Source organism: Carassius carassius, chromosome 43, assembly GCF_963082965.1.
Source record: "Carassius carassius chromosome 43, fCarCar2.1, whole genome shotgun sequence".
Taxonomy (NCBI): domain Eukaryota; kingdom Metazoa; phylum Chordata; class Actinopteri; order Cypriniformes; family Cyprinidae; genus Carassius; species Carassius carassius.
Window position 1 is genome coordinate 6,821,087 of NC_081797.1, and position 20,473 is coordinate 6,841,559.

Here is a 20,473-nt window from a genome sequence, read left to right on the forward strand (position 1 = left end):
GTTTGTAAGTTTCCTGAAGCTAATTACCCTGAAAAGAACTTAAAAATGAGCTTATGCATCAGTTCTCCAAAACAGCTCCCTATTAAGTTCAATAAATTGTCCCTGTTGTTCAAAATCATGTCTAGATTTGCCTAATGCTTCTAAAGAACTTACCTGGTGGATTTGTCCAAAAAATTCTGAGCTCGGTTGGGTCGTAAAGACCGGTCAGTTATGTTTTCTATATATATATATACATTTTTTTACAGCAGATGAAGGACAAGCATAGCACTTTGATGTACTGTATGGATGTTACAATAGGATCTCACTTAGTGCTTGACTGCTGAAAGCTCATACATCCTATCATCTTAAAAGTTTGACATAGCTGCTCTGTACGGTCAATAGCGGCTCGTCTCAAATTAACTTTGCATTGGCTTGTACAGTAGATGCTAGTAAAGCCACTAGAATCTCCATGGCTTTATTCTTCTCTCCACCTAAGCTTATTTGTGCTATGTTTTTGTTTAGTTTGCCAGTTTTGGAGACGGCAGACAACCTTCCCTTCTTGTCCAACTTTGTTCAGTGAGCAAATGCAACCTTGAGGGTGTAGAGTGCCACAGAGCACTGATAAGTCATATTAGAAGAATACTGCAGCATATAGCCAATTACGTTCACTCAAGGCTGAGAAGAGACTGGGAGAACTGACACACATGTTTGTTGCCAGCAAATATGTGCGGGCATGGTTTGTTTTGTTTAGAGGACTCTGGAGAATCAGGGCACTCGGGTGGAGACACAACAGAATAGAGTTGACATTGTGTTCCACTTGGGCGACTACGGAATGGAAAACAGTCAACACCACCATACCCAGGTAGTTCTCATTTTTCTGCTTTCATAAATAGTGCTAGAAGGCTTTAAAGTTGAAATGTAATTTCACACCATGGGCAATACCGAACACCAAAAACACACAAATAATGAAGGTAAAAAAAAAATAAAAAAACACACATGGTTACACCATTGGTTGAGCCAATATATTATATTACAATTTATTATTATTTAATTAATTTGCAATTAGCAAATTGTATACAAAATGTACATATTAAAATATAAAATGTTAAAATTATAAATATACTATAAATATAACAAAACTATATATATACACGTTTGTGTATAGGATTTTTACAATTTTTTTACTGTAGCCAAAGCAAATATAAAACTTAAATCATTTTCATTAATTGAAATGAAACTGAAAAAGAATATAAATATTAGATAAACATTTTAGACTAATATTAGAATTAAAAATGTTGGCCTGAAATAAAATAAGTTGAAGTATTAATATTACTTTAAAAAATTCAAATGAAAAGTGAAAATAATAAAAAATATTAGGTGGATAAGCTTGAGCTTAAAAATGAAATAAATGAAAATGATAAATACTGGCTTGAAATAAAATGAGTATAACTTAAACAATAATAAATAAAAAAATAAAAACTCAAACTGACAAAAAAATACCAAAATAACTAACACCTAAACTAAAATTAAAATGACAATTGTAAAAATAAAAGCTATATAACAGCTACATAATAGTATATAAAGAACACTAAAATTTACATTTAGGATTTAAATTAAATTAATGGGGTAATTACTTAGCAATGTGAAGAATCCTTGTTGTTTTTACTACAAAGTGAAGAAAGAATAAAGCTGTTCTTGTCATTCTTTATCAGTATTATTTCCACTGCTTGGTTGTGTTACAGATGTGGTAAATTAGAAATATCTTGAAATGAAATGACCTGGTAAACCTAGTCTTTTAGATGAAGAGATTACATTATCACAGGGAAGAATAAAAGTGAGCAGGCTAAGCTCTAAATTTGGCACAAAACTGACGTTGAAAACAAAGATAATTCGGAGGGAAAAGGTACGGAGCAACTGGGTAAACCCAAGAGAGCTCATGCATATTTCATTTTCAAGGAATACAGTCACATCATCTAAAAAGTTAAGAATATATCACACATCTGAAGGAAAAAAAAGAAAGAAAGCTTCATAAGAGCATCATATCCGGCATTTAATAATAATGAATATGGAAACAGGTTCAGACTGAAACAGATACAGATGTCACTGACATGGATTAGTGAGAGATATTACAATTATTATAAATGGTCAGAAGTCAGGTTTCAAATTGGTCACTTCTCTTTATAACAGAAAACGTGGAAGTAGTTTAAATCACAGAATGTATTATTTGTATATTTACATTATGACAAGTACATATTTTGAGCTCCAACCATGGCACAACACTAGATTGTTGTTTCATCTCAGGTAAACTTTTTTATTTCTTCAGTTTGGGCTTTAAAAACCTTTTGGCTTGTGGCTAGAGGGTTAAAACCTGTTAGCTGCAACCGAGCTCATAAGAAATTAAAGTCTGAGAAAGAAAGAAACAATGAGAACTCAGTCCACAAACTGTCAAGTTGATTGCCCCATTGTCAACAATAATGGCAGACACAGCTTTACAGTGTATCCATTCACAAACGCAGAAAATGCAAACACACACTCGTCAAACGAAACCCACATATCACAATACTGTCAGCCGTCTGAGTGTTTCTGTACAGCTAATTCTCCAGCCCTTATCAGTCTCAGTTTAGCTTCCCATGTCCTGTGCTATCAAACACAGCCTCTGTTTTTAAAGTTTAATCCTGTTGTCAGCGTTTGCTCTCAGAGTCAGCAAAAACTCCAGACAGCAGTAATTAATGGCCAGATGTGCGGCCATCCTCGCTGATTAGCGATTTGACACACCACACAACTGAGTAAGTGGTCAATTGTTAAGTAAACACATAAGGAGGCAACCAACATCTAAATTAAAGCTTACAATAGACCTGAAAAGTAAAGGAATAGCTAAGTCCCAATTTGTGCTAACTAATCTGTATCTCTGCAAATAATGCTACATCTCTTTCTTCATTGTGAGAAATCAATGTTATTTAAAGAACTCATCAAGGATGAATATATTTGACCAAAATATAGTGAAACCAGCATAACGGTGCAATATTATTTAAATAACTTTTCGATTTTTATACAAACCTAATTTAAAGTGCAGTTAGATTCAGAGCTGGGTAGTAACGGATTACGTAATCAGATTCCAAAACTCAAGTACTTGTAATTAGAGTAAACTACTTTTTAAAATACTCGTAATCAGACTACAGTTACTTTTTTATGGATTACATGATTACATATTATTTGCACAATGGTAATAAGTCGTTCACAATTCACTGATTCTCCTAAATTTCTTTTTTTTATGTTTATATATTTTCCTAATTAAACCTGCCACTTATATACGTTCGTGATTCTTCGAGTTTTTCAAGGCTGAGGGGGGTGTCAGAATTGCGCTCAGAAGAAATCAGCAACAAGATAATGGAAAATGGAGGGGAACCTGTTTTTATACAGTCTATGAGGGGCAGAGGTGGAAAGAGTACAAAAATATTCTACTCAAGTAAAAGTACCATTACATTAATGAAATTTTACTTAAGTACAAGTAAAAGTACCAGTCTAAAAATCTACTCAAGTAAAAGTAAAAAGTAGCTCATTTAAAATTTACTCAGAGTAAAAATTACTTAGTTACATTTTAACAGTGGGAGGGAGTCAAAAATGGGACAGGCCAAGGTTGTCAAACTCAGTTCCTGGAGGGCCACAGTCCTGCACAGTTTAGATTTAACCCTAATTAAACACACCTGATCCAGCTAATCTAATCATTTAGGTTTATTTGAAAACTACATGATATATGTGCTGGAGCAGGGTTAGAACTAAACTCTGCAGGGCTACGGCCCTCCAGGAACTGAGTTTGACACCCCTGGGATAGGTCTATTAATCTCAAACTAGTTGTTTTTAATTAAAGGAATCAGTTATTTAGAATAATAAAACATTTGGGCTGTTACCAGGCAAATCAGTATCAACAAACTCATCTTTTAATGCAGAAGATTAATTGGAAGTGGCATTTAGATGTATTACACTGTTTAGTGCAGGACAAGAATGCATTTAACCTGCAGTTACAAATGCATGAATAATGTTTTGATATACAAGACATAAAATGTTGAATTTAATTATTTAAAAAAATCTAAAGATACTTTAAATGTGAAATTAAAATGGCCAGTATGTGTCAGCAAGTCACTGTTAATAAGTGAGTCATTGCGATTGAACCGAATCATTTAAACGGTTGTGTTTGGAATTATTTTCTGTTGTAGAAATAGAGCTAAAAAAGGCAATATGGTGTCTAAAACGCAAGTCTCTTAATTAACTTGTTTACTGAACTGTTATATATATATGTATATATTCATGATGATTTTTGGAGGAAAAGATGGCATTCTTTGTGTGATTTTGATTTAATATACGTCTAAGTTGTACGTTTTTATGTGCATGAAAACGTAAATAAATGTACGTGTGGTAGAACCACATTTAACGTAAAAATAGACACGTATTCTCATGAGATCACGTTGCAACGCAGCATGTGAATTTTCTGCCCCTATATCTTAAATTTTGTGATCATTCTAAATGCATTTTAGGAGACTGAATCACACAGTGAAAGAACGCACTATAAATGCGCGCGCACATCATTAAAACAAAAATAGCACACTCCTCACCACTATCTTTTTGGCTAATTTGTGCAAAACCTCTTGCTAAAATGTCAAAGCTTCATTTTAACCACCAATGCAGCGATGCAATTACTTAGCTTACCTCTACATTCTTGCGAAGGGTTGATGTCTTGTCGAGATTTTATAAGCCGCTAGTTTGGTCTTCCTAGGCAAGTACAGCTTACACTGCATAATAGAGCATACATATGGCCAGGGGTTCACTTCATTTCCTTCGAGTTCAACTTCAGAATATGACGGGGTTTCGTTTTCAGCGGTGTCTGCACCACTAACGCCTGTTTTGTCCATCTGCATCTTTCTTGTGATTTTAGCGCCAGTTTGCCCTCCCCATTATTTACTGCCGTAGTTTCCAGGGAGCGATTTATTTTTTTTATTTTTATTTTTTTTACTCAGTAATTAATGTGTTTTAAAATGTAGCGAAGTACAATACTTCAAACAAAATATACTTAAGTAAAAGTAAAATTACAGATTTAAAAAAATACTTTAAAAAGTATAAGTACACAAAAAAGCTACTCAATTACAGTAACGCGAGTAAATGTAATTCGTTACTTTCCACCTCTGATGAGGGGAATGCAGCCTTTTTAAAGAAAGACACAGAAAAAAATGTCACTATTTAGTGTAAACTCTGACCACCAATTTGCTGTCCATGGAAATCTTTGAGCTAGCAAAGTTAATGCTGGGAATTTCATGTTCATTAAATTATTTTTTAATGTTGATTTTTCTTCATTGTTACTACCTTATGCACTTCAAGTGTTTTGAGATAAAATATTTGACATGGAAAAGGTTCTTTATATATTAGCCAGGGCTCGACATTAATGCTTGTCTGGGACAGGTGGATTTTGTGTAGGGGCAAGTGAAAGAGAATTTTACTTGCCCGAACGGACAAGTAACCTGATCAAAATTTTTTAATAACAAACAATAACTAAGGCAAGGTCGAGTCAGTTGAGGCTCGTGCAGTCTGTCTGACTCGCGGAGAAATCAACACTATAAGCGCAACAGCATGAGCAAACATACTGCGGTAGAAAAAAAATCGAAATATTCTGTATAAAATGTCCAACATCACGCGACCAGGAGTGATGTTTTCCCGACTTTCAGCTCGATTGCAAATGTGATATTGATTTTATACATCTTCAGTTAAATAAACAAGTAATGTTAACTGACTTACATTTTAGAGACATTGTGGATCGTTTTTACTTCATTTCAAACAAAAATAATTACAAGCAAAGCCACAGCAGAACAGTCCCGCATCCACAAGCAACACACAAGTCTTTCGTTACTAAATTATTCATTGTTAAATGAGTCATTGATTCAGTGAGCCATTTACAAAAATGGTTACTTGCTTCATTTGTTGAATGAATCAGCCATTTGAACGAATCGGTTGAATCAATGATTCACTCATTAAGACAGTGACTTGCCACCACCTCCTTGTGGTTTAATGTCATATTTAAAAGTATCATTGCATTTTTCCAACATTTCATATTTTGTATGTCAAAAAAGTAAAACATGAATCTAATAACATTATTTATGCATTTGGACAGATGGAGTTTGTTGATACTATTTTCATTTTAATAATAACAACAGTAATGTCTTATTATTCTAATTTAATGAAGCCTATTAATCACATGTAAGAATTCAACATAAATGTAGACATCTTTAATCAGTTTAGGAAAATATTTTTCCTTTATAAAGTTAAAAAGTGTAACAGCAATCAATTTAAGGCAAATATAAAAAAATATGTTGATTAAAATAATACCTGATAGAGCACTGATGAGACTGTTTCAGAATATATTACATTTGTGCCAAAACTTTTTTCCCCCAGATTAGTAACTTTTTTACCCGGACAAGTGAATTATTTATTTACTTTTTACATGACAAGCTCTGTTATTGTTGTGAGTTTCATCCTCTGTAATATTCATTTTTGTAATGTTTGTCTTTTTCTCATTGTTACTATGCATTTAAAATGGTTTGAGATGGATAGAAATGTCATCGCTGTGTGAGTTTAGTCTTTTTCAAAATTCATGTTTGCTATGTAGCTATATTGTTTGATGTTTTTCATTGATACAGTCATAATCACTTCTAGTTTTTTTTTTTTTTTTTTTTTTTTTTTTTAAGATTAAAGACAAGTATGTGTAAAGACAAAAAGCTATTGTGGCTCTTTTTGGTGAATTAAATACATATAATGTTAAATATATTTTCAAAAAAAGTACAAGATTAAGCTAACTGAATATATGTGATATTAAATAAGGGTTAGCACAAATGTAATCTAAATGTAATCCAAAAGTAATCAGATTACGTTACCAAAAATGTGTAATCTAAGAGATTATATTACTGACTACAATTTTGTTCATGTAATCTGTAATCAGTAACTGATTACAATTCATAAGTAATCTACCCAGCTCTGGTTAGATTCTGTGATGTGAAGCTTAATTTTTAGCAGCCTTTAAGCTACTCCAGTCAGTGTCACATGATCTATCAGAAATCATTTTAATATGATAATTTTCGGCTCAGGAAATATTCATCGATGTCATGCTGCCAATATATTTGTGGAAACTGTGATGAATAGACAGTTCACAATTTTTGAAACCGGACTTCAGAGTGCAAGTTTTTGAGAAGAATATCATCATCTCTGTGTAAATTATAAAAACTTGAATTTGTAAAAACGGTGATTCATGCATATGTATTATGTGTCCAGTCTATAGACATGTGTGAGTTTCTTTACAAATTGACAGCACCAACTACTGTCCTCCCTGCTGGAAGAAAAAATAGATAAAAACCTATAGACACCATTAAGAAATTTTAAGGGTTTTACTGGTTATAATGGGATTTGTATCCATTTTACTGGAAACTGTAATGCACCCTGTGGATCTCTACTGGTAATTCTGAAAAATAAATAAATCACAATTCAATATGTCCCAAAATACAATACAGACATTTTTTTATGGTTTTAATGGTTAAAAGTTGATGGTTTGTAATGTCTGCACTGGTATTTGTAGTGGAAACCATTAAATTTTTCTGTGATGGTTCTATTGTATTTTTTTTCTTCTTCTTCAGCAGGGCTGGCATGTGTAATACAGCATTTTAGGGATTTTTGTGATCTACAATAAACTTATCAAAAACACACACACACGCAAAAGAAAAACTATTCCATTTTGTTTTTCATTTAAACATATCCTAATCTTAAAACCCCAGATTTTTACCCAAAACATGTTACATTCATTTTTACACAAGTAAACATAAGACATAGAATAAAAGATTAAGTATTGCTGGCTCAGTTTTCAACATCCTTTGGGTCACAAATGCCTACTACAATAACAGAATGATAAATCTTGTTGATCAAGGACAGACAGCATAACTACGTTAATGTTTGTTCATAGCTTCACAGTTTATTGAGCTGTAAGAATCCCACAACCTGACCACAATAACACAGGAAGCTTCTCAACAGGCCGGGAAAACTATTTATACCACCTCATGCTAATTAGCTGGCATGCTAGAGAGGACAGCCGGAGAGCAACGAAACCAACTCTCTGCCAGACTGAAACCCTGATTCAAACAAGTAACTCTCTATAAAAAATACTAACAAATACCATCAAATACTCTGATTGGAAATCTCTCATGTTGGTAGGGAAGTTGGATCTCCTCAGGTTTTCTAAAAGTGCTGAGAAAATACAATGACATTTACATTTAATCATTTAGCAGACGCTTTTATCCAAAGCGACTTACAAATGAGAACAATAGAAGCAGTCAGTTCAACAAGAGAAAAACTACAGTATACAAGTGCCATGACAAGTCTCAATTAGTCTAGTATAGAACACATAGTCAGGGTTTTTTTTTTTTTTTTTTTTTTTAATGAAAAGACAAGAAAAGAAAAAGTGCTAGTGTTAGTTGGTTAAGTGCAGGCGAAAAAGATGAGACTTTAGATGTTTCTTGAAAATGAGTAAAGACTCAGCTGTACGAATTGAATGAAACCAAAAAATGTTGAGTACTTACATCTTCATGTTGTATGTCCTTAATGATGCAATATAATAATCCTAAAATGACAGCTAAGCAGCTGATGCTGTTGATTTTCACACATTAACGTAAAACCAATGGCCCAAATAAAAGGAAAGTCAGTTCACTTGGCGGACATCTTGGAAACACCTGGAAGATGCCATTTGCTCTGTAGATAACAGTCATGCTAGCTTCTTTCTAATTAAATGGAAAAAGACTGCAATCTCCAAAACAATTTGTAAGGATTATTCATAAATAATGTAAAAATTAGCAATAAAATCTGACAGCTATTGAAAGGTAGTTCTGAAAGATATCTTAATAGTGTAGATAGTTCTGATTAAGGTTGAAAGGCATTATGGGTAATTGATATGTTATCACTATCTTGGAGAAATGTAACGCCCTTCATAGAGTTTTTATGTGAAACAGTTAGGTTATTATTATTATTTTATTTTTTGTGATATGTCTGTCATATATACATATACAGCTTTAAATAAATTATAAAAAGTAATATAGTAAATGGCAGTGCTGTCAAATTATTAATCGCGATTAATCACATCCAAAATAAAAGTTTTTGTTTACATAATATACGTGTGTGCTGTGTATATTTATTATGTATATTTAAATACAAACACATGCATGTATACATTTAAGGGAAATATGTTATGCTTATACGAACTATATTTATATATTATATAAATTATAAGAAATTAAACATATAAATGTATATGCATGGAAATATTTCCAGTATATGCTGTATGTGCGTGTATGTATATGTACATAATAAATATACACAGCACACACACATATATTATGTAAACAAGAACATTTATTTTGATGCAAAATAATCGCGATTAATCATTTGACAGCACTGGTAAATACATATCAAAATTACACACACTTTTATTTAACAAACATATTTTTATTTTTATATTTTTATATGAGTGAAGTGACATTCAGCCAAGTATGGTGACCCATACTCAGAATTTGTGCTCTGCATTTAACCCATCCGAAATGCACACAAACAGAGCAGTGAACACACACACACACTGCACACACCCAGAGCAGTGGGCAGCCATTTATGCTGCGGCGCCCAGGGAGCAGTTGGGGGTTCGATGCCTTGCTCAAGGGCACCCAAGTCATGGTATTGAGGGTGGTGAGAGAACTGTACATGCACTCCCCCCACCCACAATTCCTGCCGGCCCGGGACTCGAACCCACAACCCTTCGATTGGGAGTCCGATTCTCTAACCACCAGGCCACGACTTCCCCAAATATATATAGGATTTAATACTAAATATGTTTTAATTAATCTATATTACATTATATATTTCCCCCAAAAATATATTGCTTTGATTTAAATAATTTCACAATATCACTAAAATAGTCTTATAGCTATAATTACATGCAGTAAAATTAACAAGCTTACTTAATAATCGTAAATGCTCAGTAAACAACAATTTTTAATGTATTCATAAATGTTAAGAAACAACCCTGAACAAACCCTAAGAGAGTTGATTTTAAACTCAATTCTTCATCCTTGTTCCCGCTTGTTATATTTCAGCCCCATCCTAAACTTGTACAGTATGCTTTGGAAAAAAATGGGACAAAAAGAGACCGATGTCTTGGAGAGATGTCTAACAGAAAAAAAATGACAGGCCCAGTGTGAGCAGCTGGGAGAAAATCTAAGGTAGAGTCATGGTAGCCTGCATTTTCATTTTGAAGGCCGACGGATTTGATTCCACATGCCGCCCTCTCTGACAGCCAGCACCATGGGGCTGAGATGCTTTAATCCAAGGATAAGCAATAAGAAGGTGGGATTTTACCTGCTCATACACACATAGGCGCACTAAGACAAGACAAGCATTCACTGTACCGCAGGCCAATCTCTCTCAGGCAGCCCAGGCCTCTGAAGTCACCACCAAACAGATGCTCCTTGCAAAGAACTAAGGTTTTCAACAGGTCTTCGGGGAAAAAACAGTCAAGTGTTAAGGGTGCACATACCCAGAAATTCATGCGGAAGGTGTATGCATTCAAAAAAGGAGGCAAGGACCTTCTCTGTTCAAAGGGTAGAAGTAGGTCGCGTTTTCAGGTGTCTGACGCCTTAGTGCTGCATTACCAAAACACAAAATGAAAAAGTATAAAACTGAATTGTAGTTTTGAGCTTACATTTTTAGATGACTTTCTGACAGTGAGCATGCAAAAGTTGTTTTTTACAAGCCAGGGAATCTATTCCCATTTATCTTTAGCAAAGTCATTTTTTTTATTACTGAAGTCTCTTGCAAATATTTGGTTGGTCTTATGATTTTAGCCGGTTATGGGGCGGGTTGTTGACAGTTGCGTAATTTTTGGTTTCGGTTTGCCTCTACTGTTATTCCTATTGGTTTTTTGATAGTTTTGGTTGTTTCTTCATTGTTCTTTTCATTAAATGCATTAGATAAGTTTAGAATTTACTTTGTTTGCAGGCCTGTACATTGTTAAAAGTTGACCTCATTATTTATTGTTTCTGTTAATTATCCTTTATTTGTGCTTTATTTCATAATTATGTCTCATAAATTATATTTTCATTAATAAATCTTTCCTTGCTATGCTGTTGTTCAAATTGCCTCCCTCATTTGTAGTGGTTGTGAGCTGACCATGAAAAATATGGGGGCTCGTCCGGGATTAACGAATATAGACTTTTATGATACAGGTCAAGTTTTGACTCTTAGACTTGGACACTGAAAGAGACTTTTAATTTGTGATCACATAAAATAAACTTGGACATCTTGTTTATGAATTGAATGAAACAAAGGAGTGCTGTTGTTTGTTCAGTGTAAGATGTGAGTCATTCTTGTTCAACAAGAATAAAAAGTGGAGGTGAATCCCAATGTATTAAATGTGTGTCTAAAAATGACATTAGCAAAGAATGTTAAAAAAAGAGATTTCTGTTTTGAATGATTCAGTGTAAAACAAATCTATTTGATAGATTCAATAGTCCATTATACTCAAAAAAAAAAAAAAAACAATCAGTGATCGTCATTGCAATGGTCATCAAATTAATCTAGGAATGAATTAGAATTTGTCTTTTTGGTCAATTAAGTCTCACCATTGATGAAAAATTCAAAATTCACCATTGCTGTGTCAATACTGATGATAAAAACGTATAAGCTAATGTAAATTAACTAATTAGTAAAATTAACATTAAATAAGTTAATATTGATAAATATTGATTCCAAAACGGAAGATTAATTTATCTGAAACCACAATGCTGTGCATTTTTAGACAGGCTGCTCTTTAGTTTGCTAGTTTTCTTCTGCCTCGATACAGCACTAAGCTCATCACGGAAAGCCAGTGGACTCTGCTGTCTTCCATTTTCATCATGCTTTATCCCTTTTCTCTCTTTCAGTCCCAACACAAGAACACAAACATGAAAATGCTGGTGTTTGAGCCAAGAAACCATATCAAGGTCACACTCTTATCTCCAGGTCACATGACCCACCCCGGACCCTCAGGGAGGCTTGGGTCCCTCTGTGACCCATAATCATGCACTGGGCTGAGCCTTTGAGTCATGATCCCCTCTCATTTCATGTATCCCTGAGCTGAAGCAAGTGTGCATCTAAAAGCACTGCTGGTAGAAAACGCTTTATATACCAGAACTAGTAGCTTTTTAGTGGTTTGGAATTGAAAATATGGAAGGTAATGACATGGGTTTTTCCTGAAAGTGAGAAAACACTGTAGAAATCATATAACTTTAACAAACAGAAATAAATACATGAGATATTGTTATTGCATATATTTCCTTATCTTCCAATCTAATTAGATGTTAATCACTGCAAATATATTACTGAGTAATGACCGCATTTTGAACTTTTCCTCAAAGTATATGCTGTTATTTTTCTTAGGAATGTGATCAAAATCACAAAATGGGTCTGTACAAGGAAAAAAGAAAGTTGAAAGCGAAGCAATTAAGAGCAATCAAGCTGCAGAACTGGATACGACAGAAGCAATTTGGGGTCCGGCAAACCCTACGGCTGTGCACTTGATCTCTCAGTGACTGTAGTATAAGTACAGTCTCTTGGGTTCAATTCTGAATCCATCCCTATTCTTTAGCACAATTCTGCTGTTTACTTTCCCAAGGCATCATAGCAACACAAACAATTGGGGCTAGAGCGGGCCAGTGTAAGAGGTCACATTGTGACCTGTTGAAAAACACTCAGTGTTTCCTTTTGAAGTTAATTTCAGACCAAACCCCAGACTCAATAACTAAGGGCAGCATAAAAAGGCAGATATTTGACCAGTAGGTTACTGCAAAGGGAATTCATTGAAAGTAGCCTAAAGTGCAGTGATCTATGAAAGCTTATTTCCATCACGGAATAAATAAGTAAAAATATATGAAAAAGTCAGGGAGGTTAACATGCAATTCTGAGATTTCAATTTGCAATTCTGAGAAGATAAGATAAAAGTCAGAATTGTAAGATAAAAGTTGCATTGAATGTAATTGGATTAATAAGGTTAAAATTATAACTTTTTCTTCACAGTTCCGACATTTCATCTAAGAATTGTGAAATATTAATTTAAAATCTCTAACGCAAGCAAGTTACTCTAAAACAATTGTGAGACATAAACTCAGATTTAACCGTCTTAAGTCGATTAACGCGTATACATGTTATGAAAAAATCTGAATTGTGAGATAAAGTAACAATATATTTTTAATTAGTTTATATCTCAAATCAAAATTTATATCTCAAGTTTTCAAGTTATGAATTCGCAATAAGACAGAATTGCAATATGTAAACTCACAATCACAACTTTATTACTCACATTTTTTTTTAATTCAGTATTTATATTGCTATTTGCGAGTTTTTAGATTTTAACTCACTCACAATCACGAGATATAAACTCGCAGTTGTGATTTAATGGTTCCCAATTCTGAGGGGAAAAAAATACAGTGAGATATAATTGAAGAATTGTCGAAGTCGACCCAAAAGTTGAAATTATGATTTTTTTTTGTTATTCCATATTGGAAATAAGCTTCCATAGTGAACTAAGCAGCTTACTTTGTTTGTTATTTAATATTTTGTTATTTGACTGCATTTTCAACTATCAGTCTTCTCAGTGTCATTTTATTTCTCAGAATTCATTCTTTTTTTCTCTGAAATCAATTGAAATGCATAAAAAGTCAGGGCCTGGTGATGAGTAAATGTACACACACACACACATACTTCCAAAAAAATAAATCCTGACTAATCATCTCTTTAGCGCGCAAAGGAACCGATTTGAGAAAGTGTTCAGACTATCTCCTTTCATCCGTTCTCCCTTTTTCAGAAACGGCAGACACATATTAACTTCCAAATTGAGTTTGGAAACAGCTTAGGCATTATAATGCTTCACAAAAGGGGTCTTTTCAGGCATCCAAACGGAGAAAATCAGGGGGGCTCTGTTTATTTCAATTTAATTCAAGAATTGAACTCTTCATGGACAATTTAACACAGCCGTGCTCTATTTTTTATTTTCCCCCAGATCTTCGGACAGCGGAGCCGCATGCTTCCTGCGGTGTGAAGGCTGAGACAAGCATTAGAGCAGTCTGCTTGCTGTTTGGGGAATAAGACGGCAATATCCAGTTGAAATGTCAGCAACAGGCAACAATATAATACTCCCACATATCAACTTCATCCCTGTGGGCATTGTAAAAGGGAAGCGACATTTACGAAACAATGCCAGCAAATACCATGCGACCAAAGATGGAGAGCAACTCAGAAAGCACCACATTTTAGTGTCATCGGGAAAATTGGTGCATATGCTAACAAGGTTGACTTCAATATTTTAATTCCACATGATGTCTTAGTTAAAAAGAGCCCAGTTCTTCCCTGTCGTGTGGTCCGCCGGGATTGCCTGTTTTTGTGCTCCTGTCTGGTCGTAATGAGGCCCACAAAGGCACAGTGAAAAAAGACTAATATTTTCCTTGATGTTGATGAATAGGTAGCATGAAACCATGGCTAGCTCCATAGACTGCAGTGAACATGAACATACTACTATAAAGAAACAGCGAGCTAAATAATTATCTAATATTTCTCATATAATGTATAAAAAAATAAATATTAATTATACATATTTGAATGCATATTTCTGTAGTATTATATTTATTTTTATTTAAAATTGCTAAAAACATCAGCTTTTTCTAATTATTTTCACAATAAATAAATATGTGTGTATATATATATATATATATATATATATATGTAACCCATATGAAACATAGGGCTACTAAACCCATATATGTTGTTTAGAGGTGTAGTTCTATGTTTTGCAATTCATTAGAGAGTCATAAACAGAGTGTATCAGGATTGGTAGAGAGTGCTACGCGTAGTTTTCATGTTTTGGTAGATCTCTTCCTGAAAACGCGTGTAAGCTGTGAACAATTGCTGAGCATTAACTGTGAGCACGAGAGGAGCAGCCTCAGTCGGGTTGTTGCTGTTTGAAACTCCGGTTGGTTTTTTTGTTATTTTGATCACTACGAAAGAAATAGACGAATCAAAGATGGTGAGCCCAGCCCAGAGTGACGGTGGATGGTCGTGAGAACGGTGTGGCCAGCCGTGGGACCAGCCACCGAGGACGTCGGACTAGTTTCGTTCAGACAGGATACAGATAAGAATACACTTATGCTATTAACTCTACCCGGGTAGTAGTACTGAACTTTATACACACACACAAAAGGACCAGGAACTGAACTCTGAACTTAATTTCATACTCCTCAACTTAAAGGAGCATTGAGCTGAAGTGTCAGCTCACACGGACATTTTCTTTTTCTTTTATTACTGAAAGCTCTGTTTTTGTTTTATTTTACCTTCATTCTTGGTACATTATAGTACTGTGATCATTGTTGTGTTTCCAGATGCAATAAACCTGTCAACTGTTCAACTCAATACTAACTCTTTTGTGAGTCACTCAAGGCAGACCACACCTCGGACCTAGATAGATGTCAGTTGCCTTGTTCTGGTATTGGTTAGCACTAGGGGGCGCTACACAAAACTTGGCGAGCCAGCCAGGAGTGGTTTTGAGTCCTTATTAAGTGAAAGTTGAACAGTTTGTCACTTCTATTGCATTCCACACTGGTAATTTGCCTAAATTTATCTTGCTGTCCAAGGGTAAATATGGATGTAATTCAATCCCAAAACGTAAAAGTACCTGATTCTGTCTTAGTAGGAGGTGTAACTGGTGATGAGGCAGACAATGAAGTTATGGAGTATTTAGGGCAGTTTGGTTCAATTGGAAGGATAATTCAGGTGACTAGCTCTGAGCCCCAGTTTAAAGACACAGCCATTGTGGAATTCAAGTCAGGCGAAGCCGTTCAGTTCCTTCGGGAAACCTTGCCGTGTAAAAGACCCAGTAGTAATCCAAATGTTGTCCACCATATTCGGCTTCTCTCTGAGCTGTATGCTGCTGACAAAAGTTCAAGCTTAACCCAGTCTTACTTAACTGAGCTGAGGTATATTGCTAAGCTAAGTGGAGCAGACTTTGAGAAGGTTTTGATAGATGAGCTGGTTAGAATTCAGGAGTCTACCCAGAGACATGACACAACTGAATTAAATTTGCCAAATGTTAGCCAGGAACCCCAGCCTGCTAGTAGCCCAGACCAAACTGAACCCCCTGCCAATGTTGACCAACCTCCTATGAAAAAAGATGGTGATCTGATCCACCCCCTTGCACATGTCTCATTTCCATTTGCTGCCGGTGCAGGGGCATCACCATCACCCTCACAGGGGAAATGAACCCTCTACTTACCTTCAGAGCAGCTCATCACTCCGGAAGTGCAGAAGGTAGTGGTCGAACATGTCATTAAGAATAGCGACATGTCTTCTCAGTATCATGGTCATACCAAACTCAGACCGTTCTCAGGAAAGGTCCCTTGTCCCTATTTAGAGTCTGACTATGACACATGGCGCAACAATGTTGAGTTCCATCTCACAGATGCCACCGTGTCTGACAAACACACTGTCAGGAAGATAGTGGAGAGCCTTCTCCCGCCTGCTGCTAATGTGATTAAGCACCTTGGGCCTAATTCTACTCCCCATGACTACCTTTGCCTTCTCGACTCCGCCTATGGTACTGTTGACGACGGGGATGAACTCTTTGCAAAATTCCTGAACACCAATCAGAACTCTGGTGAAAGGCCTTCTGGGTATCTGCAACGTCTGCAGACAGCCTTGAGTCAAGTAGTCAAAAGAGGTGGCATTGCAGCCAGCGAGTCAGAGCGTCAACTGCTCAAGCAATTCTGTAGAGGTTGCTGGAATAACAGCCTAATCACAAGTCTCCAGCTTGAACAGAAGAAAAACAACCCACCCCCGTTTTCTGAGTTACTTCTTTTGCTACGTACTGAGGAGGACCGGCAAGCTGCTAAGTCCAGCCGCATGAGACAGCACTTAGGGGTTCCTAAATCCAAAGCCCAGTCAAATTCTCTCTCAGTAGGAGACCATGTCACTGATGACATAGACATAGAAACTGCTGCAGATAGGACATCCCCCATCAATGCACCTAAGCTGGAAAAGCAACTTGCAAAGCTACAGGCCCAAATAGCTTCTTTGAAAGCATCTTTAAGCAGCAGCTCAAGACCAGCTTCTGCTAAGCCAAGCCAGAGGTCTAAAACCAAGGCCTCAACTGAGGAAAAATCCTCATCCTCAGGTGAGTCAAAGCTCACAAGAAAGCCTCGCCCAGGATACTGCTTCAAGTGTGGCAAGGAGGGCCACATTGCATCCTCCTGCAGTAACAAACCAAATCCTGAGCTAGTTGAGATAAAACGTAAAGAGTTGAGACAAAAACAACAAGCCTGGGAAGAACAAAACAGGCATGATTTAAACTGAACTCAGTTTCTGAGGAGGGACTATCAGGAACTGAAATAAAGTATGAATGTCCCAAAGCAAAACCCTTGACTAAAGCCTTCAACAACCCTCACAAAGTGGAGCGCCAAATTAAGCTACCTAAAGGACTTGTAGGACAGAAATGTACAGCTGATGTTATTGTGTCAGGGGTTAACTGTAATTGCCTCCTTGACACTGGGTCTCAAGTGACCACTGTATCTGCTTCCTTCTACAACAGCAATCTGTCAGAACACCCCATTCAGCCCATTGACGGTCTGGATGTTGAGGGTGCTAGTGGCCAAAATGTTCCGTACTTGGGCTACGTACCTCTCATCCTCAAGTTTCCAAAGAGCTTTGTTGAATCTGAGCCTGAAGTTTCTACTTTAGTGCTAGTAGTTCCAGACTTAAGCATTAACTATGACTTACCTGTACTGGTTGGGACATAGGCACTTGACGTCTTGTATGATGAACATTGTCACGGGAAAAACCCAAACGACCTTTCTTCTGTCTATGGCTATAAACAAGTCCTTCGCACACTTAAGCTCAGGAGAGAAGTGAGCTCTTCAGGGAGAATGGGTTTAGTGACCCTTAACGACAAAGTGCAGCCAGTGATACCTGCTCAAGGAAGAGTCCTTCTTGAGGGCAATGTCAAGGCTAGTTCCTTTGAAGAATGTGCAGTAGTTGAACAGCCAACATTATCTATCCTGCCGGGTGGGATCTTTGTGGAGTGCTGTCTTGTCACCTTGCCTAAGCAGAACCCCCACAAATTACCTGTGTGGATTAGGAATGAAACTGAGCATGACGTGACACTCCCCTCCAACTGTGTCCTTGCAGAGCTTTTCATTACTGAGGAGATCTATGACAGCTTACCTGCTTCAAACAAAAATGTTGATCCTGTGGAATGTTGCACTGCCGCTTCTCAGTCAGTCAGTGAACCTACCAAGGAAAAACTAACATTTCACTTTGGTGATTCCCCTCTTCCAAAAGAGTGGAAGGATAGGATAACCCAGAGTCTACATGCTTATGCTGATGTTTTCGCCCAACACGACCTCGATTTTGGACACGCATCCAAAGTGAAGCACCACATAAACCTGAAAGACGAAACACCCTTCAAACAAAAGTCCAGACCAATTCACCCAAACGATTATGAGGCAGTACGGAAACATCTGAAAACACTCCTGGATGCAGGAGTGATTCAAGAATCAGAGTCCCCTTACTCATCGCCAATCGTGGTGGTCCGAAAAAAAAATGGAGAAGTCCGCCTTTGCATTGACTATCGCAAGCTAAATGCGTTGACGATACGAGACGCATATGCTCTCCCTAACCTTGAGGAAGCATTCTCAGCCCTTGCTGGATCCAAGTGGTTTTCAGTAATGGATCTCAAGTCTGGTTATTATCAGATTGAGATGGAGGAACGTGACAAGCCTAAGACTGCTTTTGTGTGCCCTTTGGGTTTTTACGAGTTCAACCGTATGCCCCAAGGCATCACCAACGCTCCTAGTACTTTCCAACGATTAATGGAGCGGTGTATGGGCAGTCTCCATCTGAAGGAAGTACTTGTATTCTTGGATGACATCATTGTGTTTTCAAGTACATTAGAAGAACATGAAACCAGACTTTTACATGTCCTTCAGCAATTGAGAGAAAATGGCTTGAAACTTTCTCCAGCAAAGTGTCGGTTCTTCCAAGGCTCAGTGCGCTATCTAGGGCACATTGTTTCCAGAGAAGGGGTGGAGACTGATCCCGAAAAAGTCAGTGCACTCCGCACTTGGCCAAGACCACAAACCCTCAGCGAGCTCAAGTCCTTCCTAGGCTTCGCAGGGTATTATCGCCGGTTCATAAAGGACTATTCCAAAATAGTCAAACCCTTGAATGACCTCACCGGGGGTTACCCACCTTGCAGGAAGGGTAGAAAAGTAACACCATGCCCTGGGAGGTTCTTCAACCCCAAAGAACCCTTTGCCGACCGGTGGACACCTGCTTGCCAAGAAGCTTTTGTGGCAATTATAGACAAACTCACCTCCTCACCAGTACTTGGATTCGCTAATCCAAAACTACCATATGTTCTTCATACAGACGCAAGCACTTCTGGTCTTGGAGCTGCCCTGTACCAAGAACAGGATGGTGAAATGAGAGTAATCGCCTATGCTAGCAGAGGGCTTTCGCCAAGTGAAAAGCGGTATCCAGCCCACAAGCTGGAATTTCTAGCTTTGAAGTGGTCCATTGTGGAAAAGTTCCAAGACTACCTCTATGGAAACACATTCACGGTTGTAACAGACAACAATCCGTTAACATATGTGCTAAAGTCAGCTAAACTTGATGCTGCCAGTTATCGCTGGCTAGCCTAACTTTCCACCTTTGACTTTAACATAAAGTATCGGGCTGGGAAAAGCAACCAAGACGCAGACGGCCTTTCCAGGCAGCCATGTGACACTCTGGCCGATGACCATGTTTCTCTCGAGGAGAGAGAGCGAATTAAACAATTTGCTTCTCACCATCTGGCTTCATCTCCTGCCCAAGCAGACATTCCAGCTGACACAGTCAATGTCTTGTGGCACCGCCATCTTTTAAGTGAGGCTGACAACAACCTACCTTCTATCACCTTGGTAGAGTCCCTTGCCCTTCACACAGACGCAGTGCCTGACATCTATGCAGATGAGGAAGCGGTGGGTTGTTCTACCATACCTACGTACAGTGAGGCAGAACTCCAGCAACATCAGAGGTCTGACCCAGTCACTGGTCATGTTGTCAACCTGTTGGAGGTTGGAGATGAAGCAAACCCCAATCTCAGTCCCGATTCTATGGAACTTAAGTTAATGCTTAAGGAATGGAAACGCTTGGAGATGAGAAATGGTCTTCTCTACAGAACCCGCCGATCAGAAGACGACATAACTTACCAGTTTGTGGTTCCAGAGCCCCTAAGGTCCGCTATTCTTACATGCCTCCACGGCGATATGAGACATATGGGTCTGGAAAGAACTCTTGACTTGGTCCAATCAAGATTTTATTGGCCTAAGATGGCCACTGATGTGGAGAAAAATATCAAGTCATGTGG

At 37.1% G+C, this 20,473-nt stretch overlaps 2 protein-coding genes across 5 annotated transcripts in view; one reads left to right on the forward strand and one right to left on the reverse strand.

The window, feature by feature from the left end:
- lrrc4ca (leucine rich repeat containing 4C, genome duplicate a) overlaps positions 1–20,473 on the reverse strand; it is a 235,321-nt gene that overhangs the window by 187,656 nt on the left and 27,192 nt on the right. For 2 of the 4 annotated variants that reach the window (XM_059536078.1, XM_059536074.1), the window contains exon 1: positions 8,586–8,761. The exons of the other annotated variants lie outside the window; for them this stretch is intronic. The gene's annotated coding sequence lies outside the window, so the exon portion shown is untranslated. Of the gene's footprint in view, positions 1–8,585; positions 8,762–20,473 lie in introns of those variants that run through there. 4 annotated transcript variants of the gene reach the window in all.
- LOC132124793 (zinc finger CCHC domain-containing protein 12-like) lies at positions 16,414–17,421 on the forward strand. Its single transcript, XM_059535945.1, has one exon. It carries the CDS (start codon positions 16,414–16,416, stop codon positions 17,419–17,421), a length of 1,008 nt encoding a protein of 335 aa, XP_059391928.1.